At 39.5% G+C, this 27,684-nt stretch overlaps 1 protein-coding gene across 1 annotated transcript in view; it reads right to left on the reverse strand.

Annotated features, from left to right (window-relative positions):
* The window catches only part of mapk11 (mitogen-activated protein kinase 11), a 51,076-nt gene extending 25,913 nt beyond the window's left edge, over window positions 1-25,163 (reverse strand). Inside the window, exons 1-7 of the mRNA XM_041203560.1 lie at window positions 24,957-25,163; window positions 10,476-10,605; window positions 6,709-6,767; window positions 4,393-4,504; window positions 1,987-2,016; window positions 1,315-1,362; window positions 1,070-1,184 (exon numbers count right to left, since the gene is read on the reverse strand). Coding sequence (XP_041059494.1) covers window positions 1,070-1,184; window positions 1,315-1,362; window positions 1,987-2,016; window positions 4,393-4,504; window positions 6,709-6,767; window positions 10,476-10,605; window positions 24,957-25,069 — 607 coding nt within the window. The 5' untranslated portion in view covers window positions 25,070-25,163. The remainder of the gene's footprint in view (window positions 1-1,069; window positions 1,185-1,314; window positions 1,363-1,986; window positions 2,017-4,392; window positions 4,505-6,708; window positions 6,768-10,475; window positions 10,606-24,956) is intronic.
* Between the last annotated feature and the right edge of the window lie 2,521 nt (window positions 25,164-27,684).

Raw genomic sequence — 27,684 nt, forward strand, 5'->3', positions numbered from 1 at the left:
TTAAAAATCTTAAGTACCTAAGAAAGCTCTTATCCTAAAACAAGTTAGCAGCCATTGATGCCAAGGAAGAATTTACAGAAAGGTTAAGGAAGATGCACATTTATAATGGATTATGTCTACATAAACTTTTTATTCTATGCAAAACTGGCCACCATGTTCTACAAATTCCTCAAAATGCTCTCCAAAAATGTTTATCATTTTCTTCTCAGAAACTGAAATACTTAGTGCCTAAAATAAAGGTTTAAGCCAAATAGAGAAATATGCATCATGATAACGTAATTAAATTGATTTGTCATATTGTCGTTTATGTCTTTTCATTTCTTCTTTAACATTTTTGCTTGAAAACCCTAGTCTCTCCCAAAGGCTTGGACTTGATATTTTTGCCAGAGTTTTGACTTGAATTGAATTTTGGTTATGCACTGTATCAAACAGCTGTTGTGAGGGAAGAATACCTTTATCTTCTAGCAGTTTCTATCCAAAGATTTTGTTCAAAATTATCATGCAGAAAGAGCGCTAAAAACATTCCCACGTGTGCACACACATCGTATTTTCCATCTTAATTTACGTGCAAAGTGAATGTAAGAGTAGGGAACTCAGAGCTTCAGTGCCTTTGGCTCTCATAAGGTAAATGATGACACTAGGGACTCAGTGGGAACATGCTGGAGAGGACCAGAGCATGCAAACAGTGAACTATTTTATGTTGGAAATGACTTCTGTCCAATTTTCCTGACTTGCAAAATTATTTGCCCTGATTATGAGAATATGCTAAAAAGGGAAAATTCATCTCATTTACTCCTTTAATTTGCCTTTTTTTGGCCCCCCATCTTGTGAGCTCTTGGTGGAACATCCAATCTGAGATGGAAGCTTGTATTAAATATAATTAATCCAAACCCAGTTATCTGGCTGGGCCGGCCATTAGTTAAATATTAGAATACAAGGTTTGCATAGCACTGGCTCCATGATACAAACTGAGACTGGAACATTTACTCTACAATCTACATTCAAAGAACCCTTTGCAGCATTTATGAAAGTTGCGTGGTGTTTCTGTAAGAGTAAGTGCCATTTTTACCTGTCTGATTATAATGCATCCAGTTTAACATTATTTCTGGAGCTCGATACCATCTGGTTGCTACGTAACCAGTCATTTCATCGTCGGTCTGCCGTGCCAACCCAAAATCTAGAATCTGCCAAGTTAGATGGACAACATTAAACTAAATATTAAGAGCAAGAGGCAGAGGGAGTGTAAGAGGTAAATAAAAAGGTTATTCTTTCTGAAATACAAATTAAATACCAAGGTAACTATGTTATCCTTACTCGTAGTTCACAGTCCTCGTTTACTGCTAAATTGCTTGGTTTCAGGTCCTGCAGAGGGAAAATAATATTTATCACTAGTCCAAACTGATTTAGAAACATTGAATGCTTTGGAGTGCATAAACAGGATATTACATAGGTTCTGCAATTCATTTTCTTTGTAACTGCTGTCATTCTGATTTTTCTTACTACTTCTGCCACTATCACTTGATAAACCTTATAGCATGAGGAAATTAATCTTGTTCTGTAGTTTTGGTTAACCATCTGTTACAGTCTTTAATTATTTGTATTCCATTGCTATGTTATTATTAGATCTGGCCTTTCATCTTCATGTAAACAAGGGCCGTTTTCAAAATTTTGCGGCTGTTTACAGCTAAATCTACCAGCTTTGCTTATAACTTCTGGGAAGGCCGTGTTTTGCTGAACCCATCTAGCCTAAGGTGCAACAAAACTGGCAGGGCAACAGTCACCACTAAACAAATGGAAACTCTGACAAGGTCAGACACTTAGGTCATTGTGTGGTGAAACCACCTCTCCTCAATTCACCCAAGGTCTTTAATTGATTTGATTTTTACTTATTGTTTACTGGCTTGACTTACTTTGGTCTCATTAAACTTCCAGTTAAGCAATACATGCAGAGAACAGAGTACAACGCATAATAAGAACTAAACTTACTCTGTGAATGATACCGGCTGAATGGATATACTATCAGAGGAAAAAACAGAAAAAAATGACATTGTAAATCAAAAGCCTCATCACATTTGTATATTCTAAAATGGAACTTGAAACTGCCAGATTTTTCTTGTTGAAATCAACCATTTTGTTCTCACACAGCTAAACTGCCAAAGGCAATAAATGTCTGCCTTTTGACAAAGTCTGAACAATCGTTTTCTCCACAAACATTGGGAGAGATTAGGGAGGATGGAGACGAAAAAAGAGAGGGAGGGAAAGGGTTGACCTAGAAAAGTAAAACATTTTTCAATGCTGATTTATTTGTTATAGGATACTTGCTTGATGAAGTTGAGGTAATCGGTGTGGAGTCTACAAGGGGATAGGTAGGGGTCTTGGGGAAGGTACTGGAAGGAGTCAGTTTTGGCATTGGTCAAAGAGTGAGTGAACATACAACAGATCTCATTTTGCCTGCATAAGTCCAAGGGACTTAGGCTCAGTCTGTGCTTTCGCATAAGAGAAGGAACCACCATGGCTGCTTTTGGAAATATTCTGGCAGTTTATTTCAGAACAATGTTGCTGGAGTCCTAACAGTCAGTGGATTCTTATGGCTAAAATTAGTGTGTGGCACAGTGAACAGTAACAAAGGAGTAAAAGAGAAAATATCAAGAAAATAACGTACCAGTAGAAAATCCTGCCAGGCTTAATTGTCCAGGCGTCCTTGGACATCTTCAACAGGGCCGTTCCTATTGATTAGCACACTCTTTTCCTGTGTGGTGAGCCTTTGCCCACACAGTGGCACATATGTGAACATTTCTGCACAACAGTCACAAATTACCTTTTGAGGAGCTGCTGCAAGCACCAGTACAGCTCTGTTCAAGATTTGGGCAGTGATTTTACCAGGGTAAAATTGTAAAAAGGTTACAGTGCCAACATGAGAAGGATCAAATGCTAGTAATTGAGGATGAGCCAGATTAGTGGTAGAGTGTCAATTTTATAACACAGGTAGTACAGTATAAGTGTATACATGGTTGAGGGTCCTTTCTCACTGCAAAGTAATTGGAAAGTAGCTTTCACTCGTATAATAACACCATTTATAGTAGAGGAGTCACCATCCAAGGTCTATATGAAGCATGACAAAGGGTACAATGAACACCTTAGACTTCAGGCAGTTGTAAAATTCAACTCTCCATCCCTGTTGCTGGGAATGATACCTTGGTGCACTTCGTTTTTACAAAAATATTTGCTATGTGATGACTTTTATCCCCAAAGCTACCATGGCTTTGCAAATTGCTCTACATAACTTTAATGCATAAATCTATTTATTTTGACTTATTAAAGATTGACAACCACTTTTATTTTCATGTTTAAAATATGTAACTTTTCCAGGAAAAGCTATTTTGACGTTTAAAGTAGAATCACAGTAGGCTCCCTTCAAAATACACCAAATAAAATGTCAAAGATCAGTCAGTGTCATAAAGTCTATATTCACAATTAAGTTTGAGCTACCAGCTTTCCTGGGGCTTGTCAATTATTTTTTAAGTTATTGTTGGTGTTGAAATCTCTATCTATGCTACCCTAGATGGGTGGTGGTGGTGGTGGTTGAAGGTGGGGGTTGGGGGGGGGGGGGTGGCAGGGGGAGTCCAGGGGGTGAACCTTGGTATAGTGTATATAAAATATATGACTATTCAGCAGGTTAATCTTCTGTCACAACATTACATTGTTTTTTCCAGTGAAAAGATGATGAACAGGCATGTGGTTTTCCATTTGATGAATTAGGTTGGGTAACCTTTTATTTCACACTCAGATAATTGTTTTAGCTTTCACTCGTATAATAACACCCACAGGAGAAGATGCAATTATTGATAACCAAGCTAATATTTTCACCAAATAATTAATGAATAATGATAAATTCCATTTAGTCTGCCTCCCTAAAAGGCTTACATCACATTTTGTGCAGTGACAATCTGCTCCTGAATGAGACCTGAAAGAATTGACTTCTAAAGCTCCTCTGTCTGTAGGTAAATGAGATGCAATGAAATACTTTAAGTAATAATTAAAAATATCTGCAAACTGCATTATAGCCCTAGGCATTTTGAATACTTGGAAGATCTGTTGTAAATTAGGTTTGCTGAAAGCAGTGCTTAAATACAGAAAATGGGTTGCTGTTAGGGCAATAACTTATGGAGTTATGTGGGCTTTGCTTGGAGTCAGTCATTATGTCTTGGATAGCATAAGGTTGGAAGATCAGAGAGGATAAAATTGATAGAAGTTACTGAAATGTGTAAATGATATTGAAACCACGCAAGTATGCATTGGACAAAGAAAGAGAAATGAAAACCATACACCCTTTCTTAATTGTCTATTGTTAGTCTAGTTCTGTTTCTACGTATAGTACATTGATTACTGTACCTTAAGTCCCCTGAGTAATTGATACACAAGAAACTGCACATGATCATCTGTCAGCTTCTGACACTTGACTATGTTATTCAAGTCTGCACCCATGAGGTTTGTCACCAAATACCTAGAGTAGTAATAATATAACTGGCTTTAGACAAATGTTTCAAAGAAAGAGTTTGACAGTCACATAATCAACCTTTTTCAGTCTCTTTGGGGTCAAATACAGGTCATTTTAAGGACATAATCCTTTCCTCAAACATGCAGTAGCATCTCAGGAATGTCATGGTATGGATTTTCCAGCATCATATCATTGAGTTTCATTAACAGTTCCTTTCCTACAACAAAATAGAACCTAAAAAAGAAATTTTTTACAATTAAGCTGTTGCAACTAGGCTAACTGAAGATTTCAAAACTTTGATAGATGTTTTATTTAGGTAAGGATACTAAAGGATGTGGAACCAAGGCAAGTAAATGGAGTCAAGATCCAGATCAGCCATAATCTAGTTTAATGCTGGAACAGCCTAGAGGGGCTAAATAGCCTACTTCTGTTCCTAAGTTTATAATTTCTAACAGATAAAAGCAAAAGAAATATCAGTAAATACTTGAAACCTTTCAAAATTGCATCATTAGAGATACCTAAAATAATGGATTCAGTTAATAGTCCATTAGAATACTTCAATATGCTGTCACAAGTTAATAGAGTGCCTGTTCAGCCTTATCATTCCGCTTGTAACACATTTCTATTCCTGACTCTGCAGTATGAGATGCAGGAAGTGGTCATCAACTGCTTCTTCCTTAAAAGACAAGTTATCTTAGATTAATCTTGCACTTCTCCCTGCAGAGGTTAAGAAAATATCAGCAGAAATACTGACAATAGATTACCAGCTCTCACTCCCTATGTGTGGCTTCGGTGATAACCAGGGAGAACAAACAAAACATATTCAAAACCTAGTATTACTTCCTATCTTTTATTGAATTGTACATTGGGAGTCATGGCCATGGTCTTCTTATGAGGGGTAATTGAACCAGATACACAGACATAACACAGCTGCCATTTTAAAATCATACATTCTGTCCTTGTATTTATATTCCTATTATAAATTCTTGTGTCCACATTCATAATGGAAACTGCCTCCACAGTACAGCTTTTGTCAGTGATGCTGCTTAAGCACCTCCACTGCCAAAAGGGTGAAATTGAAGTGGGACAAGTTCACATGGAAACCGAGAAATTTCATCATCCTCCATTATTTTATAGCTGTAAAACAAGCGACTAATAGCCCAATATAGCAGGCAGACTGTGTGCACTCTTTCTGACCTGGAAGTGCACTGCCCACCGTATTAGAATGTACTCATCCTGGGCGTACAAATACTAAAACTGCTCAGCAGAATATTTAAATAAGGGTCCTACACTTGTTGGTCTGTGACTCGCCACAAATGTTTTTAGCGAATCACAGTGTTAATAGTCAAGATGAACTCTGCAAGAGCACAATTTAAAGGGCTTCTCTCGAGGAAAACACAAATGCAGGTTTGACTGGAAACCCTGGCTACTTTCGCTCGTATGAACTCTTTTACCTGGCTCTGGCTTTTCGCCATGGGTAGATCACATTCATCACCAACTCAGAGGTATGCCTGGTCAGAATAAACTGGAATCTAAACTGACCTCTCAAATTCCACACTGGTGGTTGTTAATTATAAATTGTGATGCACTGAAACTGTGGCTAACCTAGAACCATGGAAGTTCACAGCATTGAAAAAGGTCATTCAGCCTATTGTCTCTAAAAAGCACTTTCCATGTTACATGCAATATTTAAAATGCTGCAAGATGTATCAAATCCATGGACTGTTGGGTTAGTTTTTATTTTTACAAGTTGCTTATATTTTCCAAAAAGATACTTATAACAGTGTTTAACCACCAAATCCTGATTGCTCAAACGGACATCTCCTGCTCTATTTCTACTCTAGCCAGGAGGCTAAGTTGTTGCCCACCATCAATGATGTTCTCCTAATATCCAGTTGGAGGTGGTGTGGTTTGAACAAGGAAACTCAGTGTCAGTTCTTCATCCTTAGCTTGACCAATACACGACTGTGCAGGATTTCACCAAGCAACTCTGAGGGTTTAATGAACCACAACCAAAAAAAAGATTTTTTTTTCCCCACAAATCTGCAGTCTTTTGCTACTATAAGCTGTTTGCACTCTCTTGTTCAGAATCCCTTGTAGGCCATTCTCTGGGCTAGTCTCATTCCGGGGCTACACCAGAGTCAGGCAACATCTTTCCAGTAGAAACTAGTGAGCTACAATTAATGAACAGAAGAAGCTATTCAACTTACACTTCTCGGAAATTCTCCAGTGTAACAGCTGGTGTAAAGACATCTAACAATCCAATTACCTAAAAGAAATCAACAGAAATGTTGATGAAATTAAAACACTCATTTGTGAAACAATGGACAGTTAAAGAATTAAGCAGCCTTTAAAGCTCCAATGGATTCATCATCATCATCATCATACAATGCTGTTGTGACAGTCTTAAGTGCTTGTGAAAATTCTGTAAGGTTGTGGTATATAATAGTCTTTAATAAAATTCTAAAAATGATAAGAAAATCTACAGTCATTGAATTGTATTTCTCTTGAAGATTATAATGATTTAATTCTGTCATAACCAAATAATATATTTTCTTCTCATATGACTCATCAAGAACTAATTAATTGGCTGCAAGAAATCTGGCCAAAAACCTATAAGGTTTAGGAAATGGGCAGTAAGATAAATCTATTTCTGCAAATTTAATTAATAAATATTTTTCAAAGACTAGAAATTATATTTTTCTCTTTTCCCAATAGAAACAAATCACACTGAGGTAGAGGTTCATTGCAAAGGCTCTCCAAATGTCAATAATGGTATGTGCCTGGGTAGTGTGAGTTAAGAGCACTTCCAGTGCAGTCCCATAATTACTTTGTCTAAGATTAAGCTACTCAGAACTGGGATATTTCTAGTTCGTATCACACAGCATTTATACTCATGAAGCCATTTCCCAATGCCCTGATGGCATTGATTCCCCTTACAGATCTAAGGTTCCAATGGATAGCAGGCAGCCATAATTCACTTGTACTTTAACAATGTGTCAATAAGTGTTATGTCAATAAGACATGAAAAGAAATCCAAAAGTATATATATATATATATATCTCAATACATTATTGTTATTTGCCATTTTAAAATGGACTTTTTGCTGAACCAAAAAGATGGCTGCTGCAAGTCACATGACCACATGATTAGCTCCTTTGTTCTGGAAGCTACCAATAGGAGTTACAAGGACAAAAATATCCTCCTCTCATCATTGTGGAATCTCCCACCTAACTGTAAGGACATTCTAATCATAAAACCAGGGGACTCACAGATCAAAGCTTGTTATGCCTGCAGACCTGGTAACAGACCAAACTCACACCTGGGAATGTCTAGGTCCATTTCAAAAAGGGACATCTGAGGAGATAATTGGTGTCATTTGCATTTTGATAAGTTTACCCCTCTACTGGAGTCAGAGGGTCTGCCTAGACAATGGCTTCCTGACACAAGAACCTCAAGCTGGAAGGTAACTCAAACACTAATGGCTGGGACTCAAAAGCCAGTTTCAGACAATAGGTAAAGATCCATTTTGACATCAATGTGGAGAAAGAAGGTTACATGACTCGAGTGACCATTTTGAAATCTCGATATTCCTTTGAGAACTGAGAAACCCTCAGTCTGCTGATTTAACACCAACTGGAAAGAACTCCAGCAGATCTCCCAGCTGACCAAGCAGCCGGCCACCATCTCTCAACTTCTCAATGCCAGTTTGATTTTTAAAAGTCTCTTATCATCGCCTGCCAAGCAGTCTAAGCACAAAAATCCCATCGTGCTGCAGCATCATACATTTCAAGGAATTTTTGTCTGGACTGAACTCCGCCATGAAGGAAACATCCTTCGGACTTTGACTTCTTGGACTCTAGAAATCATGTCAACTAATATTCATTTCTGTGGTCCTTTTACTGTGTTGCCCTTAGCTGTAAATCTTCCTCTTTTCTAGCATCCTTATTGTGTGTGTGTGTGTGTGTGTGTGTGTGTGTGGTTGCGAACACTTACCCCCTCCCCCAAGTTTGACTGTGAATAAACTAATGTTCTCAGTTAGTCATAACGCAAGGTTGCTGTGAATTCTTATTAAATTGGATCACACAAACTGAGGGTTTGGAGAAACACGCCACAGCCTACTTTAAAAATAATTCAGAAACATCTCTGTTTACGGACAGACAGGGAGAGGATAAAGAAGTTGAGTTTCTCTATCGCCTGTGCGTGACAATAAGAAATGAGCAACAACATAGCTGGATATGATTCTGACCTTATCTGGCAGCCACAGATCAACTGTTCAAAAATGGCTCACCCTAAAGTGATCAGGAATGGGAACTCTAGTTGATCTTCACTTTCCTAACCCAGGTTTTGTGTTCCAAATGCTTTCCTGTGATCAGCTATGTCAACACAAACGAAGTTTGAAACCAGGAGCTTCTCTGGCCTATGTGCCTCAGCCAGTGGCTATACCTGAGTCACTGGAGGAACTAGTTTAGTATTTTGCATGCTGTTAAGTCTATTGGAAGGATATTATCCCTCCTTTCTTGTTCATACATGTCTGGAATGGAATCATTTCTGTCACTACATTTTGTCAACAATTTTGTGACATTCAAGATAAAAGCAAAAAAAACAAGCAAAATACTGCGGATGCTGGAAATCTGAAATAAAAGCAGAAAATGCTGGAAAAACTCAGCAGGTCTGGCAGCATCTGTGGAGACAGAAACCTAGTTAATGTTTCATGTCCGTATGACTCTTCACCAGAGCTCTGAAGAAGGGTCATATGGACTTGAAATGTCAGCTCTGTTTCTCTCTCCACAGATGCTAGCAGATCTGTTGAGTTATTTATTTTAATATTTGAGTAAAGGCAATAGCCCAGAAATTACTGTTTTGGTATTAAGGGGTTAACTGAGCATTACTGTTATATTCTGCTGGTTTATAAAGAAAGCTGATTAACACCTTGTTTTATTATTTTCATTGCTTTAACAGCTGCACAGTGGCCCATCCAGTAGGGAGCCATATTAACTAATGCAAAGGAGCACTGTTAAATATAACAGTGAGCCATTCAATTTCTGGAATCTAACTCGGAACATCCTGACCAGCTGCCAACATAGAAATCTCATGGACAAATTCAGCCTTAGACAGAAAGTGCAGATTCACAGATGAAACTGTGGAAACTTAACCCGCAGGAGTGAGCAGAGGAGGGCTGGCGGGAGCAGCAGCAGGGAGGCTGGAAAATACAGGCAGGCCACATTCTGTCATAAGTGTTGGGCCGAACCCACCTGGGTCTCTGCCACAACCCTGTCAAAGTTGGCAGGATTAGGAAGACAGTCCCTGTTTTCATGGCAGTGACAGGTAGTCATCCAGTAAAGAAGCCCAAATATATGGCTGAAAAGCAGCCATATTAATTTGTGGCCCTTCCAGCAGATTTCATCCATGTGGTGGCAGGAATGCGCTGGTGGGGCTGCAAATCTTGGGAACCAAGATGTTAAATAGGAAGGGGACATTTGAAGGCGACTCTTAGAGACCATACAGCAACCCTAATAGAATAAAACTGGGACAATCTGAAGGAAAGCATTTGTCCATCTACTTAGTAAATTATGTATAAATGGGGCAAATCTCCCATTTAGTGCTCCACAGGGGAAGTCCATACTGGAAAATCGGGCACAGCGCCCATAATCAACTGACTGGTATGCTTTGATAATCATGGCATGATGCACCTAAATTTACGTTGAATGTTTTTGAAGCTCTCCATTGGGAATGCAATATCAAAAATTACCATGAAGGCTTCCTAAAGGGGCAAAAAAAAACAATAAACTGGATCAGATTAAAGACTGCATATCAAATGAACACCAGATTCTCAAATATTTTTGTTTTATTTGTAAGAATAGAAGTAACTGAATCATAGGTGATCAAATTTTTCACAAAATCAAAAGCATTTTCTTGATAGTAATAATAATGTTGCTACGGTAGTTAAAAATCTTATAATAAAATATCCACTTACATTTTCATGCTTCATGTGCTTCAACAATCTCAGCTCCCTGTATGTCCTCCTTGCATGAATCAGGGACTGAAATGGTCTTGATAGCTTTTTTATAGCTACCTTCTGTCTTGTTCTTGTATCATAGGCAGAGCTAAACAAATAGAACAGCACAAATCAGTGTCTCACTAAAAGAGTTCTAGCATAAAAGGTACAATGGTATACAAGATGAAAGCTTTCTAGGCAGCTACCTGAAAAGTTCTCACTTGTATCTCATTCAGCTGTTAACTGATTGTGATTCCCTTTTGAATCTGTAGAAGAAAATGAGCATTTGTGTATTTTAGGAGTTGGTCACATTTTGCAGTAAGGGATTCCCAAATAGCAGCCGTCGTAATTTGAAAAACAACATTATGAGGGATCATGCAATGTATGTCCTCCTACTTCAGAAGAAATGGCATGTCATATTTCTGTTGTGAGACTGAAAGGACTTTAAATGGATTTGTGTTGGCAATGCTATATAGGCTACACAAAATGAACAGTGCTCCATTTTTGTTTCTACAATGCCTTAACTTACCAATAACCACTTTAAACCACCCCCTCAGTATATATCCATAATTGTTGCTATTAAACAAACAGAAAATAAACCCCATAACTAGTTAAGTAACCACCCCAGTGGTGATGTCAGTTTTGCTAATCAGAAAATGGCACAATGAATGGGAAAAGAAGCTAAAAAAACAAAACTTACTCATGCTAGAGGAAGTCTATATTTGGAATTGATGTCAAGGACTGGGATTTTACAGTGCCTTAGGGAGCATGCTGGGAGGAGCGAGGGAGTGTAAAATTGAGTGGGATGGTGAAGTATGGGATGCTCGACACCTTCCCACTGACACTGGAAGGGGGTAGGTGGCAGACGGCCTGCTCACCCTTAGGCAAATTGAGGTACTTAAAGTGGCAATTAAGGGCTTCTTCCTGCAGATAGGCACTTTGCCACATGGGGAGACCAACAGCTAAACCCTGACAGCCTCCTTGTGGGACCACAGCTGGGTGGGACATTCATGATCGGGCACCCGCTGATGCAGCATAAAGGTGTTTGGCATAGCAAGGATAGGAGAACAGTACCACCCGCAGTATGATGTAGAGATTCACATGATAGTGAGCTGAGTACAATAGTAGTCTAGCAGAAATCAGCATGGTGATACTACCTAGTCAGGGATATACTTTGGAGATGCACATAATTATGAATTGTAAATAACCACTGAATGTTCAACCACACAAGCCTCCAGGCCTCTTAGTGAGGCACCAAACCCTTACAATACCTGCAGCCCACAGGATCCCCTCCCAACACCCACTGACAAGAGTTGCATCAGCTGAAAGGTCCCCACCCTGCCCTCACAACCAACAACTCATCCTCCCTACCTCCCCCCACACCCACCCCTTTGCCAGGACCTGCCTGATTAGCCCTGGAGAGCCTGACCTGACTTAACTGCACTTCGGGCCCTCCTCCAGGGTGGCCTGCCTGGGGCTGACTGTAGTTCCAACCGTGGCCACCGCTCTTGATGGTGCTGCTGGAACTGGAGTGTTGCTGGTCCTCTGATTGGATATCTTTGAGAACCAGAAGCTTTGACTGCAGTCAATTAAGTGCCAAATCAATGTAAGCTTCAGTTGAGGCTTCCATACTCAGCCAAGGTGGGGTTGTCCCTGACTTTTTGGTCAAGATTTCCTAATGAGGGACCAAGAGAGGAAGACAGGAAGGACAGTGCACAATAGTTGAAAGCTGAATTATCACAAAGCCAGTGAGGCATTCTGTAAATACTATACATTGCGGACATGGTACACTGGTTGATATTTAGATTTGAGCATCTCATTGCATCTTCAGCTGCACTTAGCCAAGTAGATGTGAATTGCCTACCACAATATTCAATTGTGTCATGCAGCCGGTGGGCAGGCTTTGACTAGTCAAGTGGTGAGCCACAGCATACCCAGCCTCTAGTCTGTTTCAGCAACCACAGTGTTAATGTGGCTTGAGTTTATATAGCTAAGTTCCTGGACAATGACGATCCTGGGATATTGATGGTGGGGAATTGGTGATGGTAATGTCACTGGAAGGACCATATTCATTGGACAACCTCTTTTGTTAGGAATGGTCATTGCTTGACACTTGTGTGGCACAATGTTACTTGTCATTTATCAGTGCAAGCCTGGATATTGTCCAGGTCTTGCTGCATATTGGCCTGGAGGACTGCTTCATCATCTGAGTAATTGTGAATGGAACTGAACACTGTACAATCATCAGCAAACAGCCCCACATCTGACCTTATGATGGAAGAAAGGCTATTGATTAAGTAACTGAAGATACTCAGGGCTTGGACACTGAGGAACTCCTGCAACACTGTCCTTGGGCTGAGATGATTGTAATTGTTAAAAGGCAATGATCTTCCTTTGTGCCTGACTCCAGGCACAAAGAATTGGTATGACTCTAGCCACCTGACCGTTTTCCCCCTGATCCACACTGACCAGTTATATTAGGGTTTCTTGATGCCACACTCGGTTAAATGCTGCTTTAATGCCAAGGGCATTTACTCTTCCCTCACCTCTGAAATTCATCCCATGTCCGTATTTGAACCAACACAGTAATGAGATCTGAAACTAAGGGAGTTATGGCAGAGCCCAGACAAAAGCATCAGTAAGCAGGTTATTGGTGGATCCACTTCACCGCACTGTTTGATGATTCCTTTCATAACTTTCCTGATAATTCAAAGTCGGCCAATAGGGCAGTCATTGCCTGGTTTGGATTTGGCCTGCTTTAAGTGGAATGGACAAATCTGGACAATGTCAAAATTACTGGGTAGATGCCGGAGTTCTAGCTTTAATAGAACAGTTCGGTAGTGTTGTGATTAGTTCTTCAGCACAGGTCCTTGGCACTAAAGCCAAGGTCAGGGGCCATAACCATTGCTGTATCCAGTGTGTTCGATCTTTTCCTGATGTCACATGGTATGAAACAAATTGGTTGATGACTAGCATCTGTAATGGTGGAGGATCCACGGGGAGACCAAGGAGAATCATCTTCTTGACACTTTGTGCTGAAGATGCCAAAAAATGCTGTAGATATTTAATGAGATTCAGAGCCAGTCCCCATCTGGCGAGGTGTATCAGGATACCTGTCTGCAAGTGCCAACAACTAGATGCCTCCATGCCTTAGGCAGACATGGGCAGATGCACAGAACATTCATTTCATCGAATTACTGCCTTGTTAGTGCAGAAGCCAAATTTCTCCTCCTTTATGTTGGACGAATAGTATGACCTTTTAAAAAAATTCAATATAATAATCCCAAATGTGAAAGTTTGTAGTCTGCACACAAGCTTGGTGGGCGTAAAGGTCAGATTTTTTTCTGTGCATATTCATTGGTGTGCCATAAGAAGACAGCTGACAACCACAAGAATATTCATGATCTGAAGAACAAAGAGAAAAGTGGCAGTGCTATAAAAGGAAACCAGATATTCAGCCATCTGCTAACGGAGGTTCCTGTTTAATGAAACTTAAGTCTAGTAAACAAAGCTGCTTTGCAATGCTGATGCCCACAAGGGCTAATATAAAATAAAGCACCGTGCAGCATACAAGAGTGAGCTCCAAAGTTCCCATGGCAGATTAAATGCCAGCTTGGCCATTCTAGCCCCTTCATTTGACGTGTTTTTCAGGCTTCCTGTCATTTTGCAGAAAACAACCACCTGTTTTTTCTTGTTTAAAAAATAGTCTTATAGGCTTGCTGTTGTACCTAGGGCACTTTCCAACTCAGACTTCATAATTCCCACTGCGCAATCCTGGGTCTGTCTGGGCATGCTTAACCTGTGGGGACTGAAAGCCATTAGACAGAGGTAACCACTATTGAGGCCTGGTTCAAATTGAAGCCCCAGAGGTGAATAGCCGTTAATGTGACTCTTCCATTTATTAATACTCAACTTAAGGAAAATAATGACAGCTTTTGTTTTATAAGAAAAACTAATGACACCTTGCACATTGTGTTTTATGCTTTGCAGCAGTTAAGTAAAACATGTGTACTTGGTCCCTTGCCAAATATTTTACACTTTCCCTTCTCAAATTTATGAATTTGAAATCAACTTCTATACTCCGCTACCCTTAAACACTTGAGTGTCGAAATCTGCAAACATCCCAGGCAGTGATTTTAGGCCTTCAGTGGTTTGTTTAGATGAGAATTCTCTTCCAAATAATGCTGCTGCCTCTCACTATGTTAATGACCTTCACAAGATTGTTATGGTGGAGCTGAGAATCTATAACAAAATATTTAAAACAGATTGGATATTAGCTTCTAGCCACATGCCTTTAAGAAACATATAGAAAAAGGTGATGAACCTTTGCCAAAAATACTGTTCACATTGTTTCAGTGAATGATGCCCATCAGCAATTGTCTTGAAGTACTTCCTGGTGTTAGTGCACCTACTTGTAGTGAAAGGCGTAAAACTATCTTTTGTTTCTCCTTCATTTGTACCTTAACAGATTATAAAAATCTCTCCATATGCATTTTTAACCAAAAGCTAGAATTCAGAAGAAATGCTTCTTGCTTCTAGGCAAGAAGGCTTTTGAGTGCACACAATCATTCTTATTGTTAATCAGCAGAAATACTGATACATACTCCCTTCTGCGGCCTAATCATCTAACTTTAATACTCTAAACTTTCAAGGAGTGCATATTATCTCATTGTTAAAAATCAAAACTCATAACCTAGTAATTTGACTACAAAAGATAAAGATATATTAAGCAACAAAAAGTTGTGATGTCCTTTTGAAAACTATGAGTAGATGATGGAAGAACTTTGCATGTTTATCTATCAGTTGTGTTTGGCTTCAAATTATCCAAGCAGTAATGTATTACTTTTGGAAAGGCAGATCCAGGATTTAGGAAGGCAAATATTTATTTCAAAAGGTTGTTATGACAGTTACATTTTCAACTGTTTCCTTTAATGCAAGGTAAAATGGTATAATTTGGAGAGGAGGATATAACCTCGAATGAAATATGCCCGGAGACAAACCCATGTGACCTGCTTGCTATGGAGGCAGGAACTTAAACCAAAAGTTATTGAAAGCAAGGTGTAATTTTTAACACAGAGATAAAAACAAAAAACTGCGGATGCTGGAAATCCAAAACAAAAACAGGATTACCTGGAAAAACTCAGCAGGTCTGGCAGCATCGGCGGAGAAGAAAAGAGTTGACGTTTCGAGTCCTCATGATCCTTCCACAGAACTGGAAAGTCTCAATTTCTCTGCTCCTCCCACCCATTCTAATCTGTCTCTCTCTGAACTTACTGCACTCCAGTTCTGTGGAAGGGTCATGAGGACTCGAAACGTCAACTCTTTTCTTCTCCGCCGATGCTGCCAGACCTGCTGAGTTTTTTCAGATAATCGTTTTTGTTTTGTAATTTTTAACACCTTGACAGAAGAGGAGGAGGCAGCTTGCCTTGCTGCATACAGACACACTGGGCGGAATTTTCTGACCCCCTCCAGCCGACAGGATTTTCAATGGAGTTTTGAATGGCCCCCTTCATTTTCTGGCCCCACCCCCGCTGTGACGGGGCCGTTAAATTCCACCCACAGACTCTCAGAGTCAATCAGATAGAGAGATTTGAGGAAGACGACCCACAACAGGTGCTGCTATGCCAAGCAGGAAAGTAGCACTGTTTTTGGGTTAACCACCAAACAAAGTGAGGACAGATTCCCGATTTGAAGAAACAAAGCTTATGGAGAGTAAAAGACCAAGGAGTTGCCAAAGGACGTCCAGGAGATTGAGTGGAGGCTTTGTTTAAAAGGACACAAAGATTTATCCTGGTGGGCAGGGGGAAGAGATCCTGTTAAAGCTGGGAGCAGCTTAGGAACTTTAAACACAAGACTTCTTTTCAGCTAAGAGTGCAGTATAATGTATAATCGTGGCATGGGGTTTTCGGTTATTAAGAATTAATGGAAATTACCTATTCTGTAGTTTAATGTATTGATTGTCTATCAACTAATATTTCGTCAATGTTGATTGTTATAGCAAAAATCTCAACATGTGAAACCTTATTGTGTGATCCTTTGCTTCGGTCATTGGAAATTCATATCTCTTTTTAAAAGTTATCGGTCTCTATGGGGATCATAAAAAGGACTTTCAGACTCCTGTCATCTCTATGTTTTGCGGTATTGCAAATGTGCCTGTGAGGATTTCTAGCAAAGTTGCAAATTCCTAAAATGGAACAATTTAAAATACCAAAGGAAAGCTTAACCAATGCAACTGCAATCTAGCTGCTCGTAGAAACCGAAACAATTCTCACCTCCGGGTTTCTATGTTTCTGAATGGGTGGATCCCAGCTGTCCCATCCTGCAGATGTTGTTGGAAAATTTCACAGAAGCCTAAACAAAATCAAAATACTGCTCCAAACACATAGGGATAGTCTGTAAACCATGCCTTCCTCCGGTGGGAAAAAAAATGGCCCACAATGCAGCTACTCTCCGAATTCAAATGACATGCTTTTGTTTAAAAATGCATCATGTATGTTCACTGATATGGCAGTATATTTAGCACATTTCACTTATAGACAGCTCAGCATTTACTGAGGATGCAGCAAGATTGGCCAGCTAGGACGTTGGTGTTGTAAGGTGTTGGTTGTAGCTCAGTAGGTCCTATTAAGGTATTCATAATCTTAGGTATTTAGACAATGAATATTTTTGAACTAGTAGAAACTATAAACATAGGTACAGTAAAAGATCCAAGCTAAGAGCTATCTCCATGTTTGCCCTGCACACGATTCTGTCGAATGCTACACTGACCCCTAGGTGTGGGTCATGTGTTCTCTTACATCACTGTGTGTGCGGTACAGTATTCAGTCCCATGTTAACTCTTTATGTGCCAGACCCTTATAGTACAGTTGGCTGTAAACCAAAAGATTCTCATGGTGGGAGTTAGGGGAAGCAAGGTGGCAAGTGATGACCTGCAGTGGTGCACAGGTTAAATGTTCAATTGGAAGGAACAACTGTGCACCTCCTGGTCCCATAATAAAAGTAAAAATTACTCAAAACTTACATTTGTAATGGCAGCCGCCATGCAGTCACTTTAAGACCAGATGGCTCACTTGCTGAGCCCCTGAAAGACCTGACCACAGCATGTATTGGGTCCTGCAGTGATCACTCATTGTTCAACTTCGCTAAGGAGCCCAAAACAGATGGCAGACCCGCCACCTTTGCGTTAGCAATATGGGCGAAATGCCAGTTTCAGGCATACACTCTGGACACCTACGGAGGAGTTGCAATCAATATGGCTTTAAGTGCACTTGCAGCACAGAATAAGGTGCAAACTGCCTGCCATGCTGCGCTCTTAGGCAGCTAATTTACGCAATTCAATTTCTAGAACAAATTTGTTTCTCTCCATTCCCTAGCAGTGCACCAATGCTACAATAGTCAGTGCCACTGTCCAATGCTGTACATGTTCAGTTACAATTCATGTAATGGGTGCCTTCCACTCTAGCTCAGGTGATGATTTGTACAGGATTATGTCATCTTATTAATTTCATATTTCCTAATGATCACATAAAGTTGAAACAAAGGGGATAAGTTATCTAGTGCTTCCTTTTTCGAAATCTTCTGGTGTTACACATTTGTATAACATTAACATGCTCCCATACATCTGCTACGGTACTTCATAATTACCCATTAGAAAATATGCAATATGTTAGTATGAATCTTTCGACACTGGGGCTTTCCTTCTAATAAATTATATATTTACTGGTTCACCTGATGATGTGACACCAATATTAGGTTTAGAAAGGCACTGAGTGTCAGTGCTAAGCACATGTGGTGAATTCAGCCAAGCGCTGCACTGGTGACTGGGTTGCAACACAGCAAATACCTTCATCCCTCCTGTAATTTCCTCAAAATGCTGTTCAAACATGTGATTAAAGCCCTGACCAAATATAACAGGAGGCTGACTGCTTCTTTGAGGGTGCCAGCTATTTCTTGCTATTTATTCTACATTTAAATTATTAAGAATTATAATCCTACAGAGCAACCAAAGGTTAGACTTCTATGTTTTGGTACTTGAAGAAAGATCTGTGGCAATTGCATTGTTGAATTGGGCAGTGTGCAACAACAGCCCGGACAGACTTGCCCTACATCTTTCTCTAATATTTGTTCGATGTTAGCTGAAGGCACAGCTGAGATTGGAAAGCTCCCCAAGTGATAACAAATTGAGAGTGCTTCCTTGCATTCTGTAGCACAGAACATTAATGCCATTTACATTTGAAATTTTGTTGTGAATTATCAACTTATATAAATAACCTGTTTTTTAAAAATACAAAAGCAAAATGCTGCAGATGCTCTTTCTTTCTTAACTTCTCATTGGATTACATGAAAATATCAGCAAGATCAGATACTGAATTTACCCCACTCAGATTGCCTATGGGAATCTCTGACCCCACTTTAACACACAACATTTGTATAACAATTTATATTTATATATTATTACAATGAAACGTCACAATGTGCTTCACAAAAGCCTCATGAAACAAAATAGGACACAGAGCCACATTAGGGAGCTATTAGGTCAGATGATCAAAAACTTGGTCAAAGTGGTAAGTTAGGTTTTAAGGAGTGTCTTAAAGGTGGAAAGCAAGGTAGAAAGGTAGAGAGGTGTAGGAAGGGAATTCCAGAGTTGGGGCCTAGGCAACTAAAGGTACAGCCACCAATGTTGGAGCAATTATAAATGGCAATGCAGAAGAGACCAGAATTAGAGGATCGAGGATATCTCGGAGGATTGTGGGTTGGAGGGGATTACAGAGAAAGGGAGGGGGCTAGGCCATGGAGAGAGTTGAAAACAAGGATGAGAATTTTGAAGTTAAGACACATGCAGCAGTTTTGGATGGCCTAAATTTTACATAGGGTAGGATACGGGAGACAGCCAGAAATGCATATGCTTCTAACAATATCACAATCACAAATTACTTCCACTAATTTGTTCCAGTAACATGTATTGTTTGTAATTCAAATACAACAAGTACTGAGAAAATCTTATAAGCATATGAAAATGGCAGACAGGGAAAAAAACATGTTGATCCATTAAGGATAACTTATCCACACCTACTGCCCCGCCCAGCCAGCCTGCTGCCAAACCCCAGGTCAATATTGGGGAAAGGCAATTTCTTCCCCTATCCCTGAAGGCAATCAAGTAAGTTCTGGGAGGCCACAGTAACTAAATGACACATCCCCCAACAGCCTGTGTCCCTTCTATACACAGTGATATTGGCTGCAGTCAGTAGAACTTCAGAGCTGTTTGGCCTTTTGCTGCTTCAACTTTTACTTTAGCTTTTATAAACCATGCTCTTTTGCTTCAGCACAAAACTACCTTAATCCCAATGAACGGAACTCAGCCAAAACATGCATTTATCTTTTCTCTAATAAATGCTGATAAAGCTGTAATACGTTTGCAAGTTATGCTGCTGTGTTAGTTCACCTGATGTTGATTGGCACCTTCTGCAGTGTTTTCCTTATTTCTAGACAGTTTTCTAAATTAAAAGCATGTGTTATTATGTGAAATTTTAACATAATAGTTTTAAACAACATATTATGATATAGCACAACACTTGGAACACACTAGTATTTGCCCAGGGTAATGGGCCATAATTTGCTGTCAAAATAATTGTGGACAAATCTTACAGCAAATTCAGGTGAGGGCAGATGCACTATTAAATGCAGAAATGTTGATCAATGGTGATATCATCTGAAAACAATGTTAATTTGTACATGACACCCAGCTCACCACTTCCCTTGACTCCTCTACTGTTGCTAAATTATTGGGTGCTTATCCAGCATTCAGTACCGATAAGCAGAAATTTCCTCCAATTAAATAAAGGCTGAAGCTATTGTCTTCGAATCCTTTGACAACTCCTTTCCCTAGTTACAGACACCAATCCTCTCCCTGGCACCTATAGAAGGCTGCAACAGACTGTGTGCAACCTTGGTAATATATCTGGCCCCAAGATCAGCATCGAGCCATACATCCACATCATCACTAACACTGCCGTTATCCACTTCTATAACATTACCTGACACCATCCAGCCTCAGTTCATCCGCTGCTAAAATCCTCATCTATGCCTTTGTTACCTCTTGTTTTTGACAATTCCAATGCACCGGCTGGCCTTCCACATTCTACTCTCCATAAATTTGAGGGCATCCAAAGTTCTGCTCTATGTGTCTTTACTTGCACCAAGTCTCCTTCACCTATCACCCATGCTTGCTGACCTACACTAGTTTCGGGTTAAGCAGAATCTCAATGTTAAAACTCTCACTGTTGTTTTCAAATCCCGCCATTGCCTCACCCCTCACTATATAATCTCCTCCAGCACATATCTTGGAGGATTATGTGGCACATGTGATTGCAGACTCTTGGATATCTCCAATTTTAATTGTCCTACCGGCAGTGGTGCTTTCAGTTACCTGGGCCCAACATCTGGAATTCCCTGCCTACACCTCTCTACTTCTCTTTCCTCCTTTAAGAAACTCCTTAAAACCTACGTCTTTGACTAAGCATTTGATCATCTATTGTCTTATATGGCTCGGTGTCAAATTTTGCTAATAATACTCCTGTGAAACGCTCTAGGATGTTTTATTACATTAAATGCTCTACAGAAATACAAGTTGTTGTTGTAATTAGAATCCAAAAATTGCTGCTGGAGATGTGCTGCTCTGCTGTTAGCTTCTCGAAAACACCATCTCATTCTTTGCCTCAGCATTGAAATGTAATGATCGGTGTGAAATTGTTGTACTCAAGCAATGGAAACGAACTAAAGCCACCATAGAAAGTTAGAGCTGATCTCAATTGACACAAGCCTATTTTTAAGCCATTTAAAATATACACATATTTAATTAAGATTAGATTAGCTGCCAAAGATTCTTTTAACAATATGCTAATTGTTAATTACTACCAGTGAACTACTCTGGCACTGAAAATAATTATGTGTGGAGTCTCCTTCCTTGAGGTTTTAATTGTTGCTGGAAATTATAAAAATGTATTTTTTTCTCTTTTCCCTTCTTATCTCTTTTTTCTCTCTCCCTTAATCTAATATTTCTTTCCCTTTCTGTAACTGATTTGACATGGATTTCACTCACTCTAATTGCCACTTCCTTCTCAGTCCTTGCACTGCTAATTTCACATACCTTCAATCTGATTGGTTAAGGAGAGATCTAGTTCCTTGTCCAATTCTCTCAGGTCCCAGATGTCCGTTTTCTCTCTCTACACCAGTTTGCAATTCAGCAATTTGGAGCACAAAATATCACTGAGAATAAACAGGCAATAGCAAGTCTAACAAGACAGCTTTAGATTGAGTCCTACAGCAAATTATGACCCATTTATGTTCCTGGAAGTAAATATTTTTCTCAGTAAGAAGCTTTGTAATCAGATTCGATATTTGAGTTATATTGAACTACTTGAGGAATCATAATTGAAAAATAAGAAAAGAAGCTCAGTTATGGCATTTGTGCATGAAATGCATTTTAATCCTGTTACAGGTAAGGCATTTCATAAAGGACACATAACATTCATTTTATTTTGGTGTGCCCCGTGCATTAGACGGAAATAAACAGTTTTATTCCAGTCACTCAGTGCACATGGAATTTTGTTTTACAATTTCTAAATGCTTGAAATGCTAAATTGTATTTGTACTATTTGCATTTGAGATAGAGCAGACATGAAGCACAATTCTAAACGCTGTGACACCCAAGTTCAATTAAATTTAGTGGCACTAAGTCATGTTGCTGAATTAATACTAATTACCTAATTAAAGTGAATTTCTGGCACATAAGCATGCCATAAGAATTATGACCAGGAACTAAAATAGCCTCTCACAATACTTAGTACCAGAAAGTTAAAGGTTTAAAGAGACCAGAAAAAAATAATTCCAAAAAATAACCAAAGCTATTAGTGAAGCCTCTGGCCTATCCGTTTCAGGGATGTATATGTGAATTACATTAGAATACTAGCATGTGGCCATCATAACATTATACTCCAACCAATAGGACAAACACACTATCAAACACACCAAGTCAATAAGCACAGAACGGTACCTAACTCTATTGCAACATTAATTTACACTGGTTATTGGACTAGTAATCAGAGGTCTGGGGTGTAATTTAGAGAATGAAAGTTTAAATTCCACCATGGCATTTTGAGAATATGAACACAGTTTTAAAAATCCAGAAATAAAAAAGCTGGTATCCGTTAAAGTAGCCATGTCAATATTAGATTTTCATAAAGGCCCAATGCGTTCATTAATGACCCTCAGGGAGAGAAGCCTGCTATCCTCACCCAGTCTGAAAACAACCCATGTGATTGCCCTCTGAAGTGACCCGGCAAGGCGCTCAGTTGAATCAAACATCTACCCAAAATAAAAGAGGGCCTATAATCTGCTTTGTAGGCAGCTAGGGATGAACAGTAAGTACAGGTCTTACCAGAAATACCCACATACTGGGAACTAATAAGAAAAATGAATATCATTCATTGCCACCCAAAGTGTTGCACCACCATAAAACTGTTCGTGCCATGGAGTGAGAATGTGTCACTAATAAAGCTAACCAAAACCCTTTCTCTTGCTGATAATTTGAACCAAAACTCTTCTTTACCGAACAGACAGGACAAACAAGTTGGTGGTGCAACCAAAGTGTGATTTGATATATATTAATGACTGGGCTTAGTTATACAGGGCAACAATTCAAAACTTACAGATGGCACAAAACTTGGAAATGTACTGAACGATGAAGAGCGTAGTAACAGACTTCAGGAGGGCATAGATTGGTAACATGGGCAGATATGTGACAAATGTAATTTAATGCAGAGAAGTCTGAAGTGATACATTTTGATAGGAAGAATGAGCAAAGGCAATAGGAATTAAATGGTACAACCTTACAGGGGCACAGGAACAGAAAAACCTTAGGGATGTATGCACTCAAATCTTTGATAATGGTTGGACAAGTTGAGAAGATTATTAAAAAAGTATTAAGGATTGTTGGCTGTTGGTTTATTAATAAAGGCATAGAGTACAGAAGAAAGGAAGTTATGCTAAACCGTTACAAAACACTAGACCTCAGCTAGAGTGCTCAATTCTGGGCACCACACTTCAGGAAGGATGTCAAGGCCTTAGAAAAGAGATTTACTAGAACGCTACCAACAATGAAAGACTTATGTTAGGAGACTGGAGATGCTGGGGTTCTTCATTTTACAGCACTGAAAGTTAAGAGGGAATTTGATAGAGGTATTGAAAATCATGAAGAATTTTGGTAAAGGAGAAGCTGTTTTCAGTGGCAGAAGGTAACCAAAGGGTTCAGTTTAAAAGTAATAGGCAAAAGAATTGGACAAGATGAGAATGTTTCTATTCAGCAAGTTGTTTTGATCTGAAAGGGAGGAGGAAGCAGATTCACTAATGACTTTCAAAAGAGAACTGAATATATACTTGAAGGGGAAAAAATTGCAAGGGTATGGTTAAAGGGCGGGGTTGTGGGATTAATTGGATAGCTCTTTCAAAGAGCCAGCACAGGCATGATAAACCAACTGGCTACCTTCTGTGCTGTATCATGCTAACTATGTGGAATGATTATACCCAGTTGTACCATAGATCAGAGAGATAACTCACATTTTAGGCACACGGAGCTCTCATCATCAGCTAATAGAAAAATCAAACAACTAATGCAATATCTATTTTCAGTTACTCAACTTACTGAAATAATATTTCAAGATTTCACTTGTGTGTTTAAATATATATTAAGGATAAAATTGGCTAATAAGCCATTTACATTAACCTAAGCACCATTTGATTCCTTGCGGGAATTAAAGCGAAAATAAAAAGATAAATCATCACAAAAGATACAATATCCATGATATAATTTTGTCGTATCAAATTATTTTTATAAAGGTTTTTCCCAATAGACAGGACGGATTACAATCACTTGTGTAGCCACAATGAGTGCCACCATCGCCCAGCCAAAGAAAGCGAGATGAAGACTCATTGCTTGTGCAAATATTCCCTAGTGCACCACAGAGACCGGGTAGCCGCTGTTTAACCGCTCACACGGTGCAATTATAAAAGACACATATTAAAAGGCCCCTTTTTTTTCAGGATCGCACCGATACTGTGTCCCCACATTTACATCGAGAAATTGGCTTGCACAAACCACGCCCATACAGCCCATTATCCGGATAAAGTAGTCATTGCAATTTTTAAGAAGCGCAGTCTAACTGAAATTGCTTTCATTCTTTCCTATGATACACTTAAAAGATCAATCCCCACGTTGGTCAGCATTTGTTACATGAACATATGCGAATAACAAAAACCCTAGATATTTATAACCACAATTTTGAAAGGATATTGAGCAGTCTGCAAGATGTGCTTATAATGGTTAAAAAAAACAGCCACAAAACAAGAAACTCATAAATCCCCCATTAGGTGAATCTATTATAGTTCAGGACATATTTTACTCACCAGACAGATCCATAAGCCCCTGATCCAACGGGAGTCAGATTCTGGTATCTCTCCGGCACTTCCCATATCGTTTTGTTTAATTCTTGCTTGTAAAAGCCAGTCCTGACTGACATCTTTACTCCATCAAACGCTGCAGCCCAGCGGCTGGACACCCCCTCCGTCAGCAACGTCGAATCGAAACTGATTACAGATTGCAGCCACACGTTTGCATTTTATTACATTTCGGCCCCAGATGGCAGACAACGCGCAATCCGCACAAGCGGGTAGATACTAATCTGCTCAGCATTGCAAAATGGACCAAGCGCTGAAGCTGCACAACGACCAGCCTTGGAATTGGAATTGTCACATTGAACACATTGGACGGTGTGAATATCTGAACTGCTTAAACTAAATTACCTTTTAAGTATATGGTCTCACCCTTAAAACTATAAGTTATTGGGAGAACTCCACTATGCAGTTTTGTTTGCCTTAAATACATTTTTCCCTCCTCCTCCTCCGCCCCCTTTCTCCTGATCCTTTTCCTTAAGAGTATGTCTGGTTCCACTCGTCCCTATTAGAAATCAGCATATCTCCATTGTCACCGATAGAATATGTGTTCTCTACTGTGATCAGCATGTTTTATATGGAAAGAAGTGTGTGTTTTCTTACCCTTGGATTGTGTCCAATTTAAGGAAAGTTTGAGTGGGTTTTTTATGGAGTTTTGGAACTGTTGGCAGTGCCCCTCAGGTTCATAGACATTGAGAATTGCAGCCTCTATTCTGTTCATAACTGTCAGCAGGCAACAGGGAATAAACCTTAAGATAAAAGCAAAATACTGCAGATTCTGGAAATCTGAAACAAAAACAGAAAATACTGGAAAAACTCAGCAGGTCTGGCAGCATCTGTGGAGAGAAAAACAGAATTAACCTTTTGAGTGCATATGACTCTTTTTCAGACTCTTCTTCAGACTCCTCTTCTCTGAAGAGTCATAAGCACTCGAAACATTAACTCTGTTTTTCTCTCCACAAATGCTGTTAGACCTGCCAAGTTTTTGCAGAGAATAAGCCTTGCAGGCTTTCCCTTTTAAGTGACCTTGCATTAGGAGAGTCCAGACTTCTCCCAGCTACTTTGGCTGATCTGCCAACTTCTCAAAGGCTGTGAAGAAGGTTTCTACATCCTCCTCTTCAAACACGGGCAGTAATTGGGAATACTTTAAGAAATCAAAACTTATTTCAGAGCTGGGTGTATTCGAATTACCAGTGACCCCTCTACACCAGCAACACGCCCACCCCACTCCTACTAGGTAAAGTCAAGTTCTCCCCAGCTACTTCAATCTGTCTTAGTTCCCTATCATTTTGTGCCTGTAATTGTTTCTCTAGTTGGAAGGCTCACTCTCTCTCTCTTTCCTGGAATTCTCTTTCTTTCTCTCAGAATTCTCTCTACTCCCACTTTTATCTTGCCTGAAATTCTAACTCTGGCCTCCGCTCTTCTAGGTGAATTTTGGCCAAGGGTAACCTGATCTGTTTCAGGTTCTGGATCTTCTACCTGTTCTGAACCTAGAGTGAGGCCAAGATGCTCAGTCAGCATGTTTGGTACCTTGGGCTTCCATACTTGGTGGCATATATCAAGCTCCACCTGCTTAGCCATGGCTTTTTAGCTCTTTTATGGTTAGGGACAGTAATTTAGCCCAAGTTAAGTCTTCCTGTAGCATGAATGCTTTTATGTCAAAATCAGCCATCTTACTTCCTATTGTTAGAATTCACAAAGCTTACTGCTGTAATCTGTTTTGCTTTTGTTTCAACAATTTTGTCTATGTCACTTTTCCTTTCTAGTTCCACTTTTCATGTGGAGTCAGATTTGGCTTGCTTGGTCCAATAGATTTAAATCTCGGATGCAGCCCTCAATTCTGTCATGAACAAAATTTATGTGCTCTCTTACTGCCTGCACTCAGTACGTTTTGTACGGCAAGAGGTGTGTGCTTTCTTACCCTTAAAATGTGTATTCCAATTAAATAATTCAGCAGCAAGCTCTTGTGAGTTTAAAATAAATAAGGTTATTTATTCTCACACACTTACCCAAATTAAACGCAACACCACACATACTCGGTCTCACTCACGCACCCCACACATAACGATTGGATACAGATAAAGGCCACACACAGATTACAGTTATTTTAGTCTCTGATTTATGATCTTGGTCTCCCACGTAGCAGGCCTGTGGTCTTTTGAATGGATGCAATGGCTTAAAGTTAAAGGGTTCACAGCAGATATGAGATTTCCTGAAGTCAAATATCTAGGAGCTGGGTTCTCAGGTGAACTGTAAAAACTGGAGCAGGTTACATGTTCTAGCTGCCTGATACCTCACAGCTGGTTTCTGAGTCTGGTTCACAGGCTGGATAAACTAATGGTTCTGATGGTTTTGGTGGAACTACCTACACTCAGCCCCTAGCTGATCTTTTAAACAGACAAAGAAAACATGGCTGTCTCCATATGTCTATTCAGAAGTTCAAGGCCTTTACCAAATAAGATGTGGTGTTCATGTTGATTCCACATCCTGTGTTGTGGGTTAACACCTCTGACAGTTTGAGACAGTCAGTGCCTTTGTTTTAGAATGACCCATTCAAATCAAATGATACCTCTTTGATTGGTTTCAGGGAAGGGCATTGACATACATCAGTCTGTAATGTTCTTTGGCTCCCTCTTGAGAAATGGGACTAGATCTAATCCATGAAAAGAGTCAGGTGACCTTC

This window comes from Carcharodon carcharias, chromosome 13 (assembly GCF_017639515.1).
Source record: "Carcharodon carcharias isolate sCarCar2 chromosome 13, sCarCar2.pri, whole genome shotgun sequence".
NCBI classification, from domain to species: domain Eukaryota; kingdom Metazoa; phylum Chordata; class Chondrichthyes; order Lamniformes; family Lamnidae; genus Carcharodon; species Carcharodon carcharias.